Here is a 24,275-nt window from a genome sequence, read left to right on the forward strand (position 1 = left end):
ATCGGGCAGGAGGAGGCAGAGCGGGCAGAGCGGGGATTTCCCTCTTTCCCTCGCTCGGATCCCGTTCCCTCTGCCCCCGCGGCCCCCTCGGCCCTCTGCCCGCCTCTGGGCACGCCGCCCCTCGCCCTCCTTCTCGCGGTGGCTCTGGGCCGGGCAGGCTCCTGGCAGGCTCTCGCCTGGCTGCCCTCCCTGCGGGAGGCCGGGCACACGCGGGGTAAAGTTCCGCGAGGAAAGCAGGGCGGTAGGGCTTTCCGTAATGGCAGAGCCGGAGGATGAAGGCCCCGGGAGGCCGCGGGTCCCCGTGTCCCTGCTGTGCCGGCTCGAGTGTCGCGCCGCGTTTTTCCGCCGGGGTTGGCGTTCCCCGCGCCAAGCTCCCGCGGTGCCCGGAGCAGCGCGCTGGTTGCCTGGGAGGAGCCGCTGTGTACAGGCTACGCAGGACTGTGCCCAGGCCCCGGCGAGCCGTGATCGCTCCCTGCATCCCGGGAGGTGTGCCCGTGGGCCCGGCGTGGGCGTGGGCGCTGCACCGCGGGCAGGGAGGTGTCAGGGCCGGAGGGGTTCCCGGGCAGGAGCCTCTCCCGAGCAGACAGGTGCAGGCAGCGCGGCTGGGCGGCTCGGGTGCACCGGAGACGCGAAGGCACCAGCATGACTAGTCCTGGCACAAAGGGGTCGTGGCTCTCGCAGCCGACCGTGAAGAGCGTGCTGGTGTATCGCAACGGGGACCCTTTCTTCCCGGGGCGCCGCATTGTCATCCATGAGAAGAAAGTGTCCAACTTTGATGTGTTCCTGAAAGAGGTGACGGGCGGGGTGCAGGCACCCTTTGGAGCTGTGCGAAACATCTATACCCCCCGGGGTGGGCATCGTGTCCGACAGCTGGAGGAGCTCCAGAGTGGAGAGCAGTACGTGGCTGGTGGCAGGGAGGCCTTCAAGAAACTCAAGTGAGTGGCTGAAATGTAAGATTTACAGGGAAACGAATATCAGCACTTGGGGTTTGGCACTGTGGCAGTGCTTCAGACGACCCCTCACCCTGTCCCTTTTATTAGTCATTGCAGAAAGAGAACTTAGAAGCTGTGACCCAGAGCAAAAAGAAAAGTGCTTTAGAGGTGAGCCCCAGAAAGGGTACTCATACCATGAGTCACATAGTGACATCTCCTTGACATGACAGTAGAAAAGGAGAGAGAAATAGCCCTTTAACCCAAAGGACATGTGGGAATGGCATGTTGTTGTGATGCCTGTGCTTAGCTGAAGGGCCAGTATCAGTATTTGTGCTCAGGGGTAACAGGGTGAAAGCGATACAAAAGTGGACTGTTGACAGTCCTTCCATGAAGTTGATGAGTCTGGGAATTCAATTCCCGATGCTTCCTTTCTTGTTTATTTTTTAAAAGTCTAAAGTATTCTACCCAGCTGTCTGCCTCTCCATCACTTCTGTTCATTTTGGGTATGTATATAGCCTTTTTATGTCCCTCCTGTTATTTAGAAGATGACCATTTACATTCTTTTTCCTACCTGGACACCAAGAATTAACCTGCCAGTTTGTCTGTTTTCTAGTGAGTCACTGGGAGAATAATGTGAAGGAGGTCTGGGCCCTTAGGTGTTTCCAGAGTGGCTCTGCATGTGGTCAGTAACTATTCCTAATTCTGTCAGTGGATTTCATAGTCTCATTAACTGTTAAATGTTTTGCTCAGTCTTTGTGGGCATTTTTCCTACAGTTGACTTTATAGAAATAAATCTCAAAATTAACAAACCCTTTCTGCAGGTGGTTGAGAATTTGTATCATCAACCACCACCTTTACAGTGTCTTCATCTTGGTTCTGTAGATTGATGACACTATAGTTTTCAGGAGAGGTCATTAGTGGCTCATTATGTTTCAGGAGAAAACTCTCTTTGTAATGAACAGGATCTCTATCATCACCCTTATCATTTCTGTCACTACCTGCTTCTAAAGATTTATTGAAGCTTCTTCCACTTCAGTAGGAAAGTCAGAGAGAAAGATGTATGATAGGCTAAATATAAGCCCTTTTCCAACAGTACTTACTCTTTTCCATGCCAAATGCAGTGCTCAGCTCTAAAAAAGATCTACCATATCTTTTTGATATTAAACCCTGTGATTCTGTGGATGGCCTGAAGTTGTTGGTTTTCAGCACATCGTGTTCCACCTCCCTAAATGTGTTTTGTGTTTGATAGGCTAAAAGTAAGTAAGTGACATTAGCATGCACTGCTTAGAGAGTTGGACACTCTGGGTTTATATTGGGTGGGGCATTTCTTTTTATCAGTTCACACTTTATGATCAGAGTTTTATGGTGAGAGTTTTTCAGACTTTTATGGTTGCAATGTGCAACAGGGTACCGAGTTATTTAAGGCCAACAAAGAGAATACTTTAAGAAAAGCTAACCTAAAGAACTGGGTAAAACCAGGCTGTTTTATATATCCCTTGATAATATGTCATAGTCCTGCACTCTAGAGAGGATAAATGGGATGACTTGAGATCCCTTCCATTTCTGCATTCAGAACTGGAGTTGTTCACTTATTAGTATTTGTTTACATAGTGCTGGAAATGTTAGCAGTGCTTTTATGAGCATTAAAGACAAGCTGAAGGGCTTAATGTTGAAGTTGTTCTTAGTTGGGTTGTAGACAGAGCGTTAATTAGGGACACATCTTAGCCAGAAAAGTCAGAGGAGAGGAAGGGTTAATTGGAAGGAAATATTTTCTGAAAGGAAGTGAAGGAATTAAAGAAAAATGTGTATGTTTGTGTAATGTGTCGCAGGTAAACGGTTACAGCTGTGAGAGACCAAAGCATCTGCCTTAAAGGACCTGAGTCTGGTCTGATGGCAGCAAGAAGTTTGATTTTTTTTTTTTTTTTTTATTATTTTTTTTTTAAATTTTATTTTTTCCCCCCATGATTCTTATTGGACATATTCATTGCTGTGATAGACTGTGCAGGGCTGAACTTTGAAATGCAGGCTTGTAGCACTTGTGTGGGAGCTGTGGGAGTGTCATGGAGAAAGTATCCAAGGAGTAGCAGAAGTTGAAAGTGTCATTGTTCTGCTTCAAGCAGTGCATTTGTTCTTTTCAGATGCCTTACACTGAGAAGTGAATCTTTTTCTTTCCCGTTCACAGTGAATTCTAGACTAAACTGTGCTCACCTTTAGCACATGAGCCAAACCCTGAATCTTAAGGTTTGAAGATTGGTAGCTCCGAGGGCATATATTCTATATATACTGCTGATATCTTCAATTTTTAAAGTAAAATAAAACAATCAGCATTTAGAAATTCTGCTTTTAGGAAAAAATACATAGAAATTTTCTTTAAGGGAGGAATTTTTAGCTGAAGTTGGTAATTTTTGGCGCATATAACAAGTTTTCCAGCTTGTTTGGTCATTTACAGGGGTACCAAGTTAACACCCGTTTTTTTGATGCATACATGGTGAGGTGTGTTGGTATATTGTAGTTGTTGCAGTGGTGAGTGAGAATGCACATATAGGCTGCACCCCTGTGGAGTTCTTCCCAGCTCTCAGCTTCCTGAAAGAAAACTATCTGTGCTGGAGCTGGTTTTGATTTTTAGCTTTTTTTTAGCATGCTGCTCTACCATCCGCCTCCCTTTGCCCATTTCCTTATATCTGCGCTCATTCATCAGTGGTAGATTGTCCTCTCTCCAGCAGTGTCTTTCTAAACAATGCTGTAGTTTCATTGCTGGCTTGGCTAGCCATTGGTTGGAAGCATTTCTACTTTCTTAGCAAGTGAGAATAGTTTTGTAAAGTTTTTGGTCTGACATTTTTTTGAGTGCCATCATCCAAAAAAGCTCCTTTGCTTCTGTTTAGAACTTTTCAGATTTGCAGGTCCCTGAAATTCGATGACTGAATATCCAGACCTCTGCATAGTGAATTTAACCCTTTGACTATGTATTTGCTTTTCTTTCTCACTGTGGTGAAGTAATTCACAGATGTCTGGACAACAATAACCACAGTCAGTAGCTGTTGTTACAGGCTGTTGGAACCATTTTGTCTGACGCACTTCTTTTCAGTCTTTCAGGCTGTAAGACTTCTTGGTTTTGGTTTAAGGAGAACTCATTCCTTTTTACACTGAGAGCTTGGAATAGTTCTTATTGTTTGTTTTTAAACATGAAGCTTTTCAAAATATTATCCTATGTTACTACACTTACCTTTCTCAAAGCATTGGCATGCGCTTTCAAGCATGGCGTGGCAGCTTTGCTGTGTCTTAGTGTCCCCTCACAATGAAGCCTTGAAATCCCTGTGACCATTCTGTGATACTTTGATAAATGATTGCCATTCCTTCAAAGAAAGAATGATGTTTTTTCTTTCTCTCTTCTTTTATTTCTCTTTACTGCTTTTGCACCTTCATTCAGGCCCCATGAATTCTCAACTTTGGCCAAGTAGGAAAGCAAACAAGTCTGATCCCAGTCATTAACTACAGAGCATGACATTACTGAAGAGCTGCAGATATGTTGTGAGCTCTGAGGTCTTTTGGTGAGCCTGCACTGATGCTTGGCTTTAGATATACGTGACTTCTCAAATAAGGTCTTCTAGTCTTAAAAGCCTGGTAAAGCACCTTCCCACTGGAAGTGAGAACAGGGAACATCAGAGGGATAACATAATATTGTTCAAAAGGATGTATTTTGTTTACTTGTCCAGTTGAAGCTTGTATTTTATCCATAAAATAATGATGAAGCTGGTATTGGTTCATCCAGCCGCAAGAAACAAGTGTTCAGATGTGTCCACATTCTATTGAAACCCAAGTGGTGTAGATCCTTTTAAACTTTAGGTGATGCCCTCAGTTAAACTCAGGTGTGCAGGAAAACTTTAAATGTCTCAGAGACTTACTGTGAGAAACTAAGAGGCAAGATGATGACCATGAAAAATCCATTAAGGTGATACTGTTCTGAGATTTATTGATCCACCTCACAGTTGTATATGAGCTTCTTTCTGACGAGGGGGTTATTGATGGTCTGTTCTAATCACCAGTGACTTGAAGGTAGGTGGTTGGTTCTCCCCTGTCTTTTGTATTAGCCCAGATAGCTAGCCTGAAGATTTATATTAACAGTCTCTTATTAATTATTTACTTTTTCTGTTATTTTGAAGCATGACAAGTTTTAAAACCTTCATGTATGAAAAAAAGTGTAGAATATTTGTATTGTGTAAGTTAGATGCTTCTGTAAGTAATCAAACCTGTTTTCTTTCCACAGCTATTTGGACATTGGAGAAACAAAGAAAAAACCTGCTGAAGTCAATAATGAGGTATGATGGCAGAAATATTGAAGAAGTAAGCCTGTAGTTTGTTAGTGGCATGCCTGCATTTATGCCTGATTTTTTAAATATACGTTTATTTAATTGAATAATAATACAGTTATCTGCCATTCTGCACATATTTTTTCAGTGATTATTACTCTGGTTGCTCTGAGCATGATGTACTGACTGTCTTCTGCTCAGCGTTCTAAATTGCCATATCCAGTTAAAAATTCAGTAAGAAAAAAGATGTCCTGTTGTCTTCATTGAATCTGGTCGTAAATCTAAGGGAAATTTGTACTTGCAGAAAAAAATGGTAGGAATGAGAATTTGGGGAGTTTTGGAGCAGCAAATGTTCTTCAATGTTAGGGACCGAGTACGGAGAGCTGGCCGGATAAACGACACGTACACCGATACGATTTGAGCATCGTTCTGCCTTTATTGTTTAACTATGCCAACTCATATCTACTTTTGCAAAGATTCACACCCAGTCCCTCTAGACGGCCTCTAATCAGCGGGGGAGCCGACCAGTGCATACCTTGCCAAGGACTTTCAGGGCTGCCTGCAGCCAGGTGCTTTCCAGGCCTGCCTGCAGCCAGGGGCCAGTTCCGGGGCTTTTCCTCAGCAACCCTGGGTTGTCCAATCTTTCCAGGGGTATCATATGCCCCTGTTCTGCAAGGAGTCCCTCGACACTTCAAAACTTGGTATTTCCTCTGAAGAAAGGACATTTTTGTTTGGAAAATGCCAATGTTAGTTGTAAACTTCTGACTAGTTCTAGTCCATAATTTGTCAAGCTCACTTGTTTCTCTTCAGCGGCGCTACGCTGTAGTCAGAGGAGATAACTGCAAGCTTCAAAACGTTTCATATGTGGATTTGTGTGAGATGCATGACTGTGTTATTTTTGCTGTTTTATTGTGTATGGAGGTAACAGTGATTCCCAACAAACATTTGAATTACAGCTTTTGCTTCACAAGAAGCATCAGCTGACTTGTTTTTCAATTTCCTCTGCCTTGTGCTCTCAGGCCACATTTTCAGCAGTTCAGTGGTTTGCATAGCAGGTATCTTCAGACAGTAGGACACCTTGTACTAGAAGATCCTCAGAATTGCCCTAATGACATTTACTGTGATACTCAGAAACCTCTTATTCAGAGGCTATGAAATACAACAATTTTATAATTGAGCATAACTTTGTCACTTGTATTTTTTGAATGGGCTTACTGAGCAGGAAGATCACATTCAAGCTGAAGATTTGATATGCTGCTACAACTACCCTGTAAATTTACTCTTAGTTGAATAGTTATCAGTACCTCTAGAGCCTTGCTTTTTTAAAGCTAGTTTTAAGGCTGATTATTTTGCTGCAAATCCTTAGAAGATTTTTGATATAAGAGAAAGTCTGTGCAGTTAGAGAAATAGTTGTAAAAGTTGTGAGTTTTATTACTTAGAGTTGCATGTTTGATAAAAGAAGCTGCTATTATTTTGTCTGGATTCAGTGCTCATTGTATATTATCTTAACACTTTCAGCCATCTCTCAGGGCTTTGAAATAATCCAATATAAACTCCATTATCTCAGCTTTCATCTTCATATTTGACTTATGTTTGCAATCTCCACTGTTTCTCTGTGGAGAGCTTAACTCCCTGTGCATTTAACTTTAACGTGATTGGTTTATTTGGGGAGAGGAGTCATAAAAATGAGACGAAACATAGTAACAGCCTACAGATTTTTGTCTGGGCTTATGGATAACACAACTGTCTTCATGGCCTAATAATTTAATCCTAGGAATGAACTTCCAGGGGACTAGTAACAGAAGTTTTAATGCCTAAATTAGTTTTTGTTAAAATGGTATGAAGCAGCAAGTTCTGGGGTTTTTTTTTTGGTTTTTTTTTTTTCAGTTGTTCACTTAGAAATCAAAAACCTAGATTTGTTTTAGGATCAAGAGAGGCAGTAGTATTCCTATCATGCTTAAGTACAAGGATGTCAATTCTGGTTGTATCAAGCACATGCAATTTGGCATTTTCTCCACTAAAAGAGTTACAAATATCTATTTCTGATTCTGGTTAATGTGCAGGGGGTCAATACAAAGAAAATTTTATGCAGCAGCTGTACATTGTGTATTTGTATGCAGCTATATGTTTTCTTTTGTGTTAGTTAAACTGCCAAATGCTTGACATCTGCTTTTGGGAGTACTTTAATGTTGTTCTTTGAAGGCAGCACGTCAATTACTTTAAATTCATGTATAACTAGAAAACGTGTGTCAAACTAGAATTAAGCAAGAAAAAATTGATGTTCAAGGCATGGTGTAAATCCTCTGGCAGAACCATCATGCTGTAATAATACATCTCAAAATTTTAACAGTTTTGTTACTGGTAGGCAAAATAGTAAAAAGATTTCATCCTGACCCAAGCTAAAGCTTTGTTACAAATTCTTTCTCAGGTATGTTCCCATCCATCGCTTCTTTTGGCAACTGAGTTTCTTATTTTGCAAGAGAGATCCCTTTTGTACCAAAGGTGATGTGCAAGTCCAAATACACATTAAATGATGTGCTTGAGGAATCTAACAATTAATCTCTTGAGGAAATATGGACCAACAGAGTTACCAGTTGTTTGTTATAAGCTTAATTGTTTTTAAAAGGTACTGAATGTTATTTTCCAATTATAATGTGGAAAGTATAGGCATTTATATTTCTCCAGGCACTGTCTGATCTAGATGGTCTCTCCCTCTACACTCAAAAAGATGAATTTTACTTGCCATTGGGGCTGGGCAAGCTGCTGAAGAACCAACTGAGCTTTTGCATTTGCAAATCCTTTAGGCAACTATTTATTTTAAACTCTCTTTGCTTCATAAAAATATGTTCGCCTGGAACCTCCTTTCTTCTTTGACTTCTTACGACCGACTCTTTGAACACACTGTAGTAAATGAGCTTTGCCATGTGATATTGTAACAGCAAAGAATTACAGGTGCCTAAGAAAAGCAGAAGTATTTTGATTTTGAAGAACCAGGCTCTTGCAACTAAGAGAAAAAAGGAAGCTTATACTGTCTGTATGAAACAGCATCTATTATCAGAAGGCCATAGTAGGCCTGTAGTAAGCTGCTCTACTGTTGATACATTTGCCCTTGGTTGATCTTCTTAGGTAGGAAGAACATGGAGTTTTTTATCTGCAGTTCGCTTTTTCTCCTGGACTTCTAGGACAAGGTGATTGTGTGGGCAGCTCTGACACAACTATGTCACATTTTTCCAGTGAAAAATCACTTTTTCACTATTTTATATAAACTTATTTTAATGTTCCGTAGCTCCTTTTCAATTGTAACTTCTTGTTTTATCATGTGGTTTAGGTGTGGTCACATTTGTAGGAGTGTTTGTTGAATGGAATAATCAATATTTGTGCCAATCATTCTTCAGAGGATTAGTAAAGATTCCTCAAAGCTTTCCTACATGTATGACCTGCATATTTGTGTCTGCATACACCTCCAGAATGTCTCTCCCTAGTGAAAACACTAATCACAAGGATTTGAATGAATGTCTGGACATTTTTAAATTTAAAACCTCTTTTTCTGATCCAGTGCATATCAGTTCTCATATTGGTCACATTCTGGATGACCTAGACATGGGCTAGGACATGGAGTAAAGTGCTTTTGCTTGCTAGGGAGCTTCACAGAATGTGTCTGTTCCTGTGATGAAGTGTGACTGTAGAGTGAAAATGCGACTGGCAGAATGTCTTCTACCAGGTACAGCCCATCACTTAGCAGCAATTTTGCTACGGGGTCTTGTGGACCAGGCATAGTTCATTGGCAGATCTCAGTGCAGGTCATTTGGCCACTGTGTTCTTGGTGGGATCCTGGGACAGGAAAGGTTCCCTGTTGTCCAGTGCTGACAGCAGAGGCGAGCACCATGACAGGGGAGTGTGAAGTAGAGAATACAATGTTTGAGACTTGGTAGATATAAACTTAGCGCTAAAACTTTCCCCCAAAGCATCTAAGATGATGCTATAAAAGTATTTTGAAGACTTGTAAATCTTGTGTTTCCCTCTGTTCCTCCATATTTCAAAATTAAATTATTCTAGTATCATTTATGGCAATTGTTTTTCTTCATCCTATGTTGCGAGACAAAGTCACCACTCATCTCTCAGCAGTAGTATGATTGGACTTATCTGTAAGAATTACATTTTGGAAGTTTATGTTGTTGTCTTGGTTTCACGAATTATTTTGGTATATTCTTGCTGGATATCTAACTTAGCATGAGTAATTCTTTTTCAAGTACCTTCTCATGAAAAATCACAGTAGTTATAATTATTTATTTCATAACTACTGTTTATCATGTCTGACAACATACATGTTTAATCATAAGAAAAATCTTGCCATTTTTCAATTTTTGGGCTCTTGATTCACTTCATCATCTAACTGTCAGAAATGGTTCATTGATATTTTCTCTGTACAGAAGATAGTTCTGTAAAAGGGACTGGTTAGATACTAGAAATGATCCCAGGCTGTGCAAATTACAGGCTTTTGATGTCAAAACAATGTATCTACAGAAGATACTCTTTCCAGCTTCTTTCCTAAGAATTAAAAAAACCCTCAAACATTTTTTGTGCTACCCAAAATTACTAAACACAGAATACTGTATGGCTGGTAACAAATTGTGTATAAAGGTCTACTTCATGTTCTCTGCCAGAATGCAAAACTAAACGCTCTTGCTACTCCATATCTGACCCATTTGATTAGTTCTACTGCTGGGCAAGAATTTTCTCATTTTCTCATGCTAAATTAATTAGTCATTCTACTGTAAGTGTATTTTAGGGAATAAGGCTATTAAAATGCAAAGATTAAAAAAATGTCATGTATGCCTTTAATCTCCTGAGCAACATCTTTAACAGGTTAATGTGATATGCCATTGTTTGGTATTAAGTATCCTGGTTACATAATTAGCACAAGAAGACATACAAAACAAATATTCTTCCTGAGTGTTCACAATCCAATACCAGGAGGAATCAGAGAAGAACTGACCAGACATCCAGTTAGAAGATAAGCTGTGCCCTTTTTTTCCTAACTGGACCTGTGAATGCATAAAATTTCTCCTTTTACAGTTCTGTATACATGAACTGTGCAATTTTGAGTATTTTGATTAGCAGATTGCTTACAGATGGATTTAGTTAATTTTTGAGCAGCAGAAAGACTTTGCTTCATGTCAGTGGAGAATTCCATAGTCTGTACTGAGTTTGATCTGAAACTTGAAGTTGTTCCCTTCCTTGATTACCACATGCCTTGTTCCGTAGGGTAACTAGTCTTCCCGGCCTGTGAGGAGGCCAGGAGGGAGGGAGGGAAGAGGTGCCAGTACTGAAGCTTTTAATGAGGCATGTGTTAGTCTCATTAATAATTTTTTGCTGTATATTAAATTGACTTACTGGAAACATTAACAACTTTTGCCTTTGATTAAAAATGGTGAAGAAAAAAAATATTTTTTTGGGGGTTGTTTTTTGTTCTTCAGCTGTTGACTGTTGCTAGCTTCAGGTCCTTCTGAGGAGCCATAAAGGCCAGAGACTTCCTTTTGGTTTAATTAAGTCTAAGGAATTTGGGGAGAATACACAAAGTGTGAGAGACAAGACCAGTCAGAATCAGCAGTAGTGTGTCAGTGTCCGAAATGAGTATCAGGATCTATTTTGCTTGAATAAACTCTGTGTTATTGATGCCATCACTGTCTGTGTTGTAAGCAGTGTGTGTACAGCATCATACAACTCAGAGAAGGAATGGGAGATATCCTCGGGATCACACAGATGTGATCTCTTTTGGAGCATTGCACATGCCAAGTGTCTGGGTGGATAAGGCCATGCCGTTGTCTGACTTACCCCAGCTGAAGATTTGGCTTCTAGTCCAATGTCCCAAAATTATGGCAGATCCCGACTGAAAAGTTTTTCTTTCCAGGGCTTAAATAGCTGAGGTGTGACTTCCTGCCATATATACAGGGAATATAAACTCCATTTCACTTACCATGGCTGAAAAGTAGGGCAGTTTACTTTGGAGGTGAGCAGGTTGGCTTTAAACACTCCGGGAATTGTGTAGGAGCTTTGCAGTCTAGAAGGCTCCCTTAGTCACTACATGACTGTCTGCTGTGGAACAGCTCATTTCCAGCTCATCTATGTTTTATGTGGGCTGAGAAGTTTGTGTGCAGCCATGGTGTTGTGGCCTATTGCTCAGTTAATAGCAGTTTCAGTTCTGGTTTATACCCACACCAGTAGAAAGACTTGTAGTCTCTGGCACAAGGCTGTTTTGTACTATCCAAAGTGTCATCCAGCGGTGCAAAGTAGCCAGGGAAATGTGAATTATGCAGGTTAGTTACTGCGTAGGATAACTGAAATGGTTTTGTACTTGCCAAACACCTCAGTGAGTTTGACTCTGCAACTTTAGTCAATGTGTAAAAAATGTCCATTTAAAAAAAAGTCATGTTTCTATGAAATAACATGTTTCCTGTGCTGTAATAGGTTTAGAAAACTTATTGTTCTAGTTTGGTTTTGACCACTGAACCTTGAACATTCCTTTCTTTCACATCACAGGGTCGTGATGTGTATCAATGGGGTTTTGGTTGTTTTGACCCTAGTTCTACCCCAGGGAAATGTAAATATTTGTTCTCAATTTTCCTGGGCACATTGATTAACAAACAGGCCATTGTAACAAACTAGCAAAGCCATGGCTCATTGCATGAGCTGATAAATTTGGAATGTGACATTGTGTTGAAATATTGAAAGCTTCAAAAGGTTAGTTATAAAGTGACGTGGGTAATGAGTGAGATGTTCAGAGCACCCAGGAGTGCGTTAGTAGCAGTAAGAAAGGCCAGCTCTTAAACCCATACAAATCAAACCAGCACAGAGCGTCTGGCTCAGACACATTACATTTTTTGACTGTTGTTTTGTTGCTGTCCAGTGTGGCTTTGAAAGTACATATTATCCTGTAAATCATGCAGCTGTTTAGTTGCTCCCTTTGATGGAGGGACACTTCTGGTAAGGAAATTAAAGGAATCAGATAGTGATACCATTTCTTAGCTAGGGATGACTGGCAAGTGTCTTCATGGCAGCACTGTGAAAGTGGTGCCAGACCTCTGTCTTTAGCATATGTCTAGTTATTTAATGTACACTGAAAGGAAGAGAAAAGCTAAGAATGGGACATTTCTATTTGAACGTATTCTCAAGTGCATAAAACCTTTCTAGAAACTGAATATGCAGCCTGGCATGTTCAGAGGCTACTTAAAATGCTAATTAATGAACTGTATACTTTTCTTATATACAAGGATTGACTCTGTGAAGTGTCACATGCCTCTTGCAAGTAGCCAACGGGACATTGAGTAGTCTCCTGAGTCTGTCCCACTTTCCAGTCTATATTTTTATAGTAAGTGTGGAGAAGTATAGTGCGGCATTCATACAAGCAAACACTCTGTGCATGGGGATCAGTAAATATGTTCACACCAAGCAAAAGAAATAAACTTAATTTTGATACATCTCCATGTTAGGGATTATGTTTCTTACCTTTTACTAGTTAGCACATGTCTGAAGAATGAAGTGAAAACCATTATTTTTTGTCTGTGTACTTCAAACCAATGTGTGCATTGCTCAGAGTCTTTACATGAACAGCCATTCTCAATGATGGTTTCCCTTTAATGCCATATGTGTGACATTCTCTTCCCAGTCTAACACTTCTTGGAGTTAGAAAGATTGCATAAGCCAGCCCATTCATAGTGTTCCAAAAAGGAGTGGCATGTTTTTTAGTTATTTAGTGAGTTTGACTCTGCGTCTTTTGTCAATGCGTATAAAAATGCCCATTAAAAAATAAATTGTGTTTCTATGAAATAGGTATTTCCTGTGCTGTAATAGCTTTAGAAAACTTACTGTTCTAATTTTTTTTCATGTAGTCAGCTGAACATAAGTGTAACAGAAATTTTTTAATGAGAATTGTATTAAGGTGGTGTGTATATTTATGTATACTCACACATTATATTCAAGTACACACGTGTGGATATGCACAGACTAATTCAAAATGGTTTTCTTACAGAAACAATTTTTTGTATGTGTACGTATGACAGTATTCCTGAGTTAATGGTTTGGCTGCTGATCATTTAGCTTTGGTTCTGATTTTTTTTCCGACAGTCAACACTGGAAGATGTAAGTACCGGAAGTAGATTGAGAAATGTGTTGCATATGTTTCTTAAGTGTTATGTTTGTGTTTGTTGAATTTGTAAATATTTAGAATATAGCTGTGTTTAACATATAAGGGAAAAATATATCGGATGTTGTTAAAAAGCAGCTGTGAGGGCATGGATTTTTTTACCCTGCTTCAGTTGGATGCTGATGTGTTGTGTCTTTGTGTTTAAAAGGGCTGTTAGGAGACACTCAGAGCTAATCACAAGTTCAACCCCAGTGTATTATGACCCAAGATGAAAGCTGGACTTTAAGGGACTCTGTAAAATGTGTTCTGAGATTCAAGTGTTTATACAGTCCTCAAACACCACAGAGTGATTCCCATTCCCAGAACCTAACCTGTGTTGAGTTTAGCTGTTTTGTTTCGCCCAGACTTTGCAAGGTGCTTTGCAAAGTCATTTCACAGATGGTAACTTCTCTCTGAAGCAAGGAAAATCCATACTGCTGTAAGAGGCTCAAGAAAAATCCATACTGCTGTAAGAGGCTCTGTGTGAAATAACTTTTTTCTTTCTTTTTTTTAAAGAATAGAAAAATAAAAATTATGGTGGTTTTGAGAATCTGTGATCCCATGGTATATTTCCAACTGTGTGTAGCTCTTGTTGCCTTGCAAATTCTCATTGGATTGATTGCTTCCAGCTAACATAAAGTTTTCTCTGAGTTTCTCCTTCCTCCCCTGGACACTTTGTGTTGCTGCTGTGTGTTGTCATGTAATACTTCAGATAAGTATCTCATCACAAATTATGAGTTATTGTCAACATTTGTCAGTAGGAAACGGAAGCTGCCCTTGAATGGGTCTTTTCAAACAAACTGAAAATGTACAAAATTTAAAGATAAAATCATAATGGGGTCAGATCACTGATTAATGTAAATCTGCTTACAGTTGCTGATGTAAATGGGAAAGTGCTGATTTACATCATCAGAGAATGTGGCTGGTGAAATGAAAAGAAAATAAAGGGGTTAGGGGGCTAGTAATGCTGGTGTCTTAATGTAAGCACAAACTTTCACCCAAGACCACTTTGTTGTTAATATGTAACTCTGCAGTGCCAGAGGGGTCAGGCTATTCCAGACACCAACACTGTGGTGCCTCCTACAAACACAACAGGAGCAGAACTATGTATTCTTTAATTAAACCCCGGGCCAGGTCTTCCGCTGGGGTGGTTTAGTGGAACTCCATACACTTCAAAGGAATGAAATTGATTTACTATGGCTGAGCACTTGGTCTTTTATTAATGTGTACTTCTGTATTTTGAAATTAGGTACCTTGATTTTCGCGACCATAAATAGTTTAACACTGATCAGACAGAAGTTATTCTAAACTCTATGAACAGAACAGTCATATTAATGAGAAGAAAGGTGTATAGTACAGAAGTGGTGGGTTTTTTCTTACTTCTTCTTTTCCTTTTTAATCACAGTGTAGTCTTTAATCACAGTGTAATCTTTATAAAACATGGCTTCAGAACAGGCTGGGATTGCTTATGCTGAATTTTTCAGTATTGTACTCAGAGAGCTTAATATAACATGCTGTAACCAGAACATACATTGGGTGTCTGTGAGAGTTCTCTCTTATGCATCATGGAATACTGCATTATGCTGTGTAGCTTTATACTTGCATATACTTGCAGACTTGCCAGCTTCAAAATTAAAGGTGGTGTACACACCTCATTTGCAGCACCCCTGGTGCAGGCACTTTCCTCCATCTGTTTGGTTTTGTTGGTTTTTAATTTTGCTAATAAAATGTATATTTTCTCCTTTCCTCTCTCTCATTTGCAGACCAGAGTGTTCCTGTGTCCTGCATGAACACAGAGTTTATCTTTCTTTTGGCCACTGAACCAGACCAGGTGTAAAACATCTTCAAGAGGCAAGTTGTCCCAAAGACATTAGTTATCTCTCCTCTTCTAGACAAACATTAGCCTAAGCCTCTGTCAAAGAGCAAGTGGACACGAAAAAAAAGATGTAGTACTCTTGTCCCTGCTGTTCATGTCAGGTGTGCCAAAAGACTTTCCAGAATTTTGTGCCACCAAGGTTCAGCATATTAAAAGCTCCTAGAAACAGATCTTGTAAATGCTAAATTACTTAATGGAATAATAGAATTTCTTAGGTCAAAAGGCACCTTACAGATCACCTGGTTCCAACCCCCCCTGCCATGGGCAGGGACACCTTTCACTAGACCAGGTTGCTCAGGGCTCCATCCAGCCTGGCCTTGAACACTTCCAGGGATGGGGCATCCACAGCTTCTATGGACAACCTTGTTCCAGTGCCTCACCACCCTTAACAGTCTAAAATTTCTTCCTAATGTCTAATCTAAACCTACCCTCTTCCAGTTTGAATCCATTCCCCCTTGTCACTACATGCTCTTGTAAAAAGTCCCTCTCCATCTGCCTTGTGGGCTCCCATCAGGTACTGTAAGGCTGTAATTAGGTTACCCAAAAGCTTTCTCTTCTCCAGGCTGAACAATCCCAAATTCTCATGGTCATCTTAGTATTCTCATGCACTGATTTTTGAAATGTCACTTTATCAAATGTATTAGTGTACTAACATTCTTTTCATTTTTTTAATACAGAAGGTACATTGATTTAAACAGGCTTAGATAAACAATGCAAGTTTATATTTTGTTCTGGTTTAGGCCATTTTTAGGTAGAACAGACAAATATTTAATCTTTGCCCAAGCTGGTCCCATGTTATAATCCCCTGCAGTTTGCTTGTTTAATAGCAGGCCTCACTTCTAAGGCCACAGAAGGCTGCCAGAAATGTTAATGACCCTCAGAGAGCAACCTAAAAGACAAACTTGCAAGTTGATGCCTCAGTATCTATTATTGGCAGAAATACAATCCTTCAAATAATAAATGAGCTTTTAACATCTGTCAGATTATTGTTTTCTCAGGATTCTTGTGACTGGGCTATGTGCAATCACTTGATGGCCTTCTGAGGCGCGTACACCAAAATTAATGGTTTCATCACCCTTCAGGAACAACTAAGTAGTGAAGCACACCTGGGGCTGTCCTAAAGGGCTCCTTTATGCCTAGTGAATGCTTTCTAGCTGTTCCAGTAATGTGGAGCATTGGAACCTGAGTGTTGCAGGCTGCATCAGAGAACTTAGTTTGAGGGACTATTTGGAGAGACTGTGGGAGAGCTTGAGCAGCATAAGTGAGCATCAGGAATAGATGTGGAATCAACTTTTAGAAAAAGTGATTTATAACTTTACTATTTATGTATTGGATATTTTATAGGGGATTATCCTGGCAACCTACCAGCTACAAAAAAAGGTGTAAGGGCATCCAAGGTTCAGTAACTCCCATTTTGTGTGCAACCTATATTTGGAGCCTGGACATTAGGACCTGATGCTATGGAAGTAGATCAGTATTGTTTTAGCCTTCAGTAGCATACCCTTTAGAAAATTACTTTTTTTTTTCTGTATTCTGAAGCTCTTTATTAGATTGCTTATGCTGAGAAAATAACCCTTTAATGGCTGACAGCAGCAAAAGAAATGTTTTCAGATGTTGTAGTTTAAGGTGTATTTTCTTTCTTTTCCAGTAAATTTTCATTTCAAATTTTGGTGACATAAATGACCAGTTTTGCTCTGAAGAATATGCTTTAAATGTTTCTGCAAGAATGGCTGTGCTGGTTTGGACAAATTTGGAGGAAAATATCCCCTGAGAGAAGGCAGGTTACAACCATCCCTCCCCCCACCAGGTTCAGGAAAAAAGAAATTTTCCTTGGGGGAAAGTGAAAGAGATAAAAACGATTTATTTAAAAAACACACCGGAAAAGGATAATAATGCTAAATAATGAAACCTCTCACTGTGAAGAGAAACCTGGGGAAATTTCAGAGTCCTTCCGTACGTGTAATCTCTCTCCTCGTTGGAGCTGAGTTGTGAGCCCACCTCCAGGGCCTTGGTGGAAAATTCTCCTGGTGTGTTCTGATGTTGAAACAGTCCAGAAGAGAAGAAGGGAAAAACTGAAGTCCCAGGAAAACAAAGTTCAACTCTTCGTCTCTCTCCGGAGAAGAGGAGCCGAAAGCTGGCAGAAGAGCAAGCCGGGTGCTTCTTCTGCTCTTGCTGCTGCAGAAGCAGAGGAGTCTGTGTATCTGTGTCCTTGAACAACTGCTTTGAAAAGTTCACTCGGTTTTTCCCTCTCTCCCCTCTCAGGCTCAGTTTAAAGGCACAGAAAGGCATAAAGTTAATTTCTGGGCATAGAACAGCGATAGCAGGTACACATCATAAAGTCACCCCAAGACAATGGCTGAGCTCCTAAGTTATTTGGCAGTTCTCAAAAAAATGTCTTCGCCTCCCCTAATGAGCTGTATGATAAAAACCTCTTATTCTCTTTCCACTACTCTGTAGTACTACTCTGTAGTAGTAGGTGTGAATCTTCCACCTGATTGAGATCACACTGGAATTAACAGCAAGACTGTGAACTGCAGTTACCTTAGGCATTAGTGCATATCTTATGTACAGTCTAGTACAAAATTTCTCTTGGTATGAGGCCACGACAAACATGCATCTAGAAAATAGATCTCAAGGAGTAAATGCACTGCCTAGTGAATTGCTTGCGTAAAGGGAAGGTCCCCAGCCATTCCAGGAGTCTGCTTCCTAGTCTGGTCTGCAAGCAGTGCTGGCATGATGCTGCACTAACATCTTCCTTGCTGTCTCTCCTGTTGTAGATGTCTCTGGACAAAATATCCCTTTGCACTGAGCTTCAAATCACTGTGCCCTTCTGGTGCTGATTGCTTCTGTTTAGTCTTTTTAGTCTTTGTAGCTGTGCAAAGGCTAATTCTGCATTTCTCCATCCATGACCAGTGTGGGCTTTTCTGTCCTCTGAGTCTCTCAAAAACCAGATGTTTGAGAGGGCTACACAGCTCACAAAGATCTTTGAAAAACAAGAAGTTGAAGTTAGTTGAATTCAGAATAAATATGCTTCTTCTTTAGCAGACACTGAAAACAGATTTTGTTCTACAGATTTACCTGTTGTTGTATTTTACTTGAAGTGATTGTACACTAAGGAGTGCCAGTATTGCTTTTGTTTTGTTGGTTCCTTTTCTCCCAGGTTTGCTCTCTTACCTCCAGAATTTATTTGCTTGGCATAGAATTTGCAGTGTGGAGCTCTTTGAGTTGTGTGGAAAGTTAGATTTGATTATTTTAATAATAATTTTTAGCCTGTTTGGAATATGTAGTAGGTTGAGCACCTCTCTTTTCAGTGTATGCAACAGAAAGATCTGGACAGCATTCCAGTTGTTACTAAATGAATTTATGTGAAAATTCAAGCAAAGACTAAAAGCACTGGAGTTCAGACCATTTCCCACAAATTAAATGAAAAGTACTGGTTAAGTTAGCACAAAGTGTGATAGAACTGCAACACATCATGTCATTAGACACTGTCATTTACATAGTGACTGGAAAATTGCCAGTTTTAATAAACTTTGTATATCTGTTTGGAAGCATGTCTCTCTGCATACTGGCTGCTTAATCCTTTAAGCTTTTATGGTATTTTTTTTTAGAAATGTAGCCAACTTGTTAATGCATGTACTATAACTCTTGAATGTTTGTTTGGGTTTAACACCTTATTTTGATTTGCTAATGATGAAGAATTAAAAAAATCTTCCTAATGATTTTGGAGTTTGTGTTTATCCTTTTTTTTTTTTTAACTTTCTGTTCATTATAATGACCTTAATGTTGATCTCAGTGCAGTGTGTGTTCAAAAGGGTACTGTGACTAATGCTGGGAATTAAGTAGCCTGTGTACTATCCTGAAGGCTAAAAATCTGTGGTTCACCTTACTTTTGAGTCATTGCCCTAAAATGAGCAGAGTGTTCAGGAACCTTTCTAAATTGCTGGTGGATTTGGATGTAAAGACCTGGACAAGACCAAAAGTAGTTATTATAGTAGCAGAGAGATCTAGCAACGACATTTATTGTTAAAAAAAGAAGATTGTTTAACTGCCTGCACCATGGTTATAAGTAATAAAAACTAAGAGAGCAAGAACAGCATTTGGGAGTTTTTCTTTGTGTGTGTAGGACAGCCAAAGATGTCCATACAATTCTGCCTTCTCAGGGCAAACCATATGTTGTCCCATGGTGCACTGTGGTATACTGTGCTGTGGTTGTTATTCATCACACACGTAAACCTGCCGCACTAATTATGTGTGCTATGTAGAAGGTGAAGCTGGAATGGAATAAAATGCATGCTTTAAAGGCATGCTGTCCTACTTGCTGATGGTGGTCAGGGTAAGCTTTTTCCAAATGTGAAGACTGCGTAATTTCTAATTCTTTTGTTCTTGCAGGTCAAGCCAGTTACTCACAGTAGGATCACCGTGTCAGCACGGTTTCGAAAGCCTCTCCAGGAGCCCTACACTATTTTGTAAGTAGAATTTTCACTTAGTGGTGTGTTCACTTCAGGTGAGCTTTGTTTAAAGTGCTCCTCCAAGTTATTTTACTTTGTTTTATTTCAGCCTGGTTGCTAATGGAGATGTTATTAGCCCTGCAGTGCGCCTCCTCATTCCCAGGAAAACACTGAATCACTGGGATCATATTCTTGAAATGGTTACAGGAAAAGTAACCCTCAGAAGTGGAGCTGTTCACAGGTATCAGGAAGCTGAATATTTGCAAGATACATTTGGTATGCCTAGATATGTTTCTAAAGCTCCATAGGTAGATATAATGGATCATTCCTATTTTATGGGAAGTTCCACTGTAAGAAAATTAAAATATGTCAAAAAACCACAAAGTGGAAATACGTTGACTCCAAATAATTTCAGGTTTCATTTCAACTGCTATTTAAAAAGAATAACCTCAATTTGCTTAAACTGTTATTTTAAAATTAATATTAATTAATTAATTAGTTATCAGGCCTGTAATGATACAATAATAATGCAATATACTTAGTGCTAATAATTAAGTTACATGTCATAAAAAAATAAATGAGTGTGGTAAAGTTGGTGAAGATGTTTGGAACGTGAGATACATGTGATGTGTGTTACTTTTTAATTTTGATAATTCTTTAAATTCATTGGGGCAAGCAATTTCAAGGAAAATACTATAGATTCTTTAGGGTTTGTATACCTGGGCTAAGACTAGGATGTGCTTAATATTCAGCCCTTAGCCTCCTAATAAAAGCCAAGGCCAAAATTGTTTTTGGGGTTTTCCAGTTCCAGTGTTTCAGCTGGTCTGAGTTGTTGTGGTATCCGAGGAATAGGAAGTGACCTCTTGGATAGGTAGGTTTCAGTCCCTTAAGGCTTTTGCAATGTAAAATCAGTTACCTAAATTGGTATGTGGTAGTTGTTACAAGTTTTAGAGCAAAATGATAGATGTGATGTCCATGAGAAACTGTACAATGTAAGTGGGCTGTCAAGGTGTGCAAGCAAATTACCAACATTCCAGTGTTGCCCCATGCAGAGCACATTACAGAAATCTCTTCATCAGGTGGGAAAGGGCCTTTTGTGGAAAACCATTCTTCACAGCCTAGGCAATGTCTGAGGCTAAGCTTGCAAAATCTTTCTCAAACCAGTGAACATAAGGTAGTCTTTTAGTTCTGATTGCTTTCTCTGAGCTGATACAGGTGAGAGAAGATTAAGGTAATGCTATCTGTTGATGATTAGCTCTCATCAAGTTTTTCCTCTCAGCTCTGCACTTACTTGCTTCTATTAGCTGGCTACTTAGGACTTTTACTTGCAGTAAGGTAAACCTACATGTGTTGAAGCTTTCTGGATCTGTTTCTCAGCTAGTGTAACTCAGAAGTGAGCAAAGTGAGAAAAGACATTTACAACATACCAATTCTTTCTGCTCTCAGGTTGTTTAGCAATTTAAAAATCTTTCACATTTTATTCTCATTACTTGGTGCTACTCTGGTGAAACTGAATGTTGTACATGAAAGCATTCAATAGATAACTAAGATACCTTTTGAGAAGTTCCCTTCAGTGCTCCCCTTTAATCCTTCAAAAATAAGATAATGTACATGACATTTTTAATTATTTAATATTTTCCCCTTGCTGGTTTTCTATTAACTCAGTTTTCATTTTCTTTTCCTTAAAATACTAGAAATACATATTAAATCTGTTAGTAAAGTCATCATTGTTCTCTGGTAAGTTACACATTACTTTCTGGGGTTTACTGAAACTATGTTAGCATTAGGGGAGATCTGGTAAGACCACTGATGCTGGGAAGATATAATTTCTCATTAAAGAAGGAGAAGTGGACTTATAAGAGCCTGCATTATGTACCTGGCAGTTTTTTCTTTTCCATGTTATTAAAAGACTTTAAAAAGCTAAAGTCTTAGAGTTTCACATGGGGCTTTTTAAAAAAGAAATTATTGATCACCCTGATCAGCATAGGGATGTAAGCAAGAAATATGAGAGGAGATGATGAGAAAGCAGCTTTTCTGCTTGCCAAATTGCTGATGGGGATGGGGTGCAGCAACCCGATGGGCAGGTACTGGGTGCATCAGCAGCTGGGAATTTGGGGATATTGTCCCAGAAGTTGTGTCTTTGCTCTCTCCCTTGTCAGCCTGTACGCTTGCTTTGTTTTGGCTGTCACTTTTTAGCTTGGATTCAGGAGGGAAAATGGAAATCCATTGACATCTCACAAGGCAGACCTAGGTCAGCCTCAGAAGAAGTGACCACAAGGACATTTTTGTTACATGATACAAGCCAGAGAGAACCCAGCTGGTCTGTGAATGGTTGTGGACAAGTGGGTGGGTAAAAATTGTGGCTTCAAAATTCAGAAATTGTAAAAAAGTAGCTTCAGAAATTAGAATCACAAAACTTGTGTATGCTTGTTATTTGTTTGAAGATCCATTTTTAAAAAATGTATTTTTGATTTCACTTTCATCTTCAGAGACTGATTATGTTTGATTTCACTATTGTGATTATTATTTTCAGGGTGAAAAATACAATTAGAGATTGCCAGCTGATCTGTAACATTTTTGTGAGTTATGTTAAACAAACAACTTCTGTGCTTTAAATATAACATTAAAACACAAGCAAAATGAAAGATCAGGAACAAAAAAACCCAGTCATTTTGTATGTACCCCTCTACAAATACATAAACAATTCTTAAACTGTGGTACACTGATTTGCTGTTTTTTCCCCCAAGTTCCCAAAGCAAAGTGCAATCTAGCAGAACGCAGTGAGATTAATTCAGAAATAGGCTTCCTGCTGATTTTCCGATAGCTTGTTTTATTTTCACTGTTTGTGTGTAACTGATGTTGACTCTGTGGTAGTGAAACATAAATTGCTCTTTGAATTGCTGGCATGCCTGTGGAGTGTTTGCACTATGAAGTAAATTTGAGTAATACAAACGGAGTGCTCCAGAGTTAGCATACCTCTTCTCAAGGAAGCAGCAATGTGATCTAGATTTTAAAAAAGCTGCAATTTCACCTTTCAAAATTTTCAGTCTTTGCACTTAAAAATGTGTTGCCCTGTGGCAGGAGACACAGAAAATTAGGGTACTTTTATGAGGGTAATACAAGAAAGATGTGGACACGCTGGAACAAGTGCAGCAAAGGGCCACGGAGAGGAAGGGCTTGAAGATAACTTGGCGTATGAGGAGGGCTGGGACTCTGCAGCCTGAGGAACAAAAGGCTCAGGAGGATCTTTTAAATGTGTGGATCTTTTAAATCTTGAGGTCCATAGGGTGTCTTAGGGAGGAGTTTAGTCCACACACCCCATTCCTCTGTAGGATTCATGAGGAATTGTTAAAGATCTGAAGAGATGTTTTTTAGTATTGGCCAATTGTCTACTGGTAAACTGACCAAGCAGGTTGAAAATGGCTTTTCTGGACTTGAATAAGTCAAACAAATGGTATCCAAGCCTGAGGCATTGGCTAAGGTTACCCAAACATTGGTTTTTGGTTGACTCACAGGCAGGATCATGTTACTTAAGGCAAATAATGAAATAATAAGGCACAAGTATGATACCTGATTTAGTTTCATGTTTTTCTTTGGTTTCTTTTCTCAGTCTCGTTTTGAGACCAGCCAATCGTAAGGCACAAAAGTTGTTTCCTTAGCATTCATACATACCTGGTGGGAATGGGTGAAGAAGACAGAGCCAGGCTCTTCTCAGTGGTGCACAGTGATAGGACAAAAGGCAATGGGCACAAAATGAAATACAGGAAATTTCACTTTAACAGAAGAAAAAGGAAATTTACAGTAATGGTCAGCAAATAGGGGAACATGTTGCCCAGAGAGGCAGTGGAGTCTCCATCCTTGCAGGTGTTCAAAGCATACCTGGAGACAGTCCTGCTCTAGTTGCTCTTGCTCTGCAAGGCATGATTGAACTAGGTGGTCTCCAGAGGTCTTGTTCCACCTCAGATATTCTGTGATTCCTGGTTCAGTAAAGTGCATGATTTTCTTCTGTTTATTCAGGGTTATGCCACCATATGTATCAATTTTAAAAGCTCTTTCTCTATTAAACTGAAAATTTTTGCATGTTAGAAGTCAAGGGTGTACTCAAGGTAGCCTCTTGATATTCTTCCCCAAATGTTCATTGTATAGTTGTGTATATATTTTCACATCTTCTTTCATTGTGTTGAAATTTATGACTGTAAACTTACACATATAATAGCTCCTGTAGAACACTTCTAGAAAGTCAGTTAAGTTAGCCATTCAACATTCCTGCATTTAAGACTTAAATGAAAGTTGTTATTGTTGACTTTTAAAATAAATATAAATATTGTTGAGTTTTGGACTATACTTTGTAGGAAAGAGCTAATTTATTCTTGAATGTTCCCTCCTTACTCACTGTTTTGACCATGCTAAAATAAAACCACAAACTTGACAAGGAAGTAAGTTCCACCCACCAGTCCCTGATGCATTTATTTCTTCTCAAACAGAAGTCATTGTGGTAAGAATCTACCTGGTGTAATAGACATATTT

The 24,275-nt window shown here is 39.6% G+C and overlaps 1 protein-coding gene across 1 annotated transcript in view; it reads left to right on the plus strand.

Annotated features, from left to right (window-relative positions):
* The first annotated feature begins 297 nt into the window (after positions 1–297).
* DCDC2 (doublecortin domain containing 2) overlaps positions 298–24,275 on the plus strand; it is a 54,965-nt gene continuing 30,987 nt past the window's right edge. Inside the window, exons 1-4 of the mRNA XM_048307663.1 lie at positions 298–935; positions 5,197–5,248; positions 19,690–19,766; positions 19,858–19,989. Coding sequence (XP_048163620.1) covers positions 643–935; positions 5,197–5,248; positions 19,690–19,766; positions 19,858–19,989 — 554 coding nt within the window. The 5' untranslated portion in view covers positions 298–642. The remainder of the gene's footprint in view (positions 936–5,196; positions 5,249–19,689; positions 19,767–19,857; positions 19,990–24,275) is intronic.

Source organism: Corvus hawaiiensis, chromosome 1 (genome assembly GCF_020740725.1).
Source record: "Corvus hawaiiensis isolate bCorHaw1 chromosome 1, bCorHaw1.pri.cur, whole genome shotgun sequence".
Lineage (NCBI taxonomy): Eukaryota > Metazoa > Chordata > Aves > Passeriformes > Corvidae > Corvus > Corvus hawaiiensis.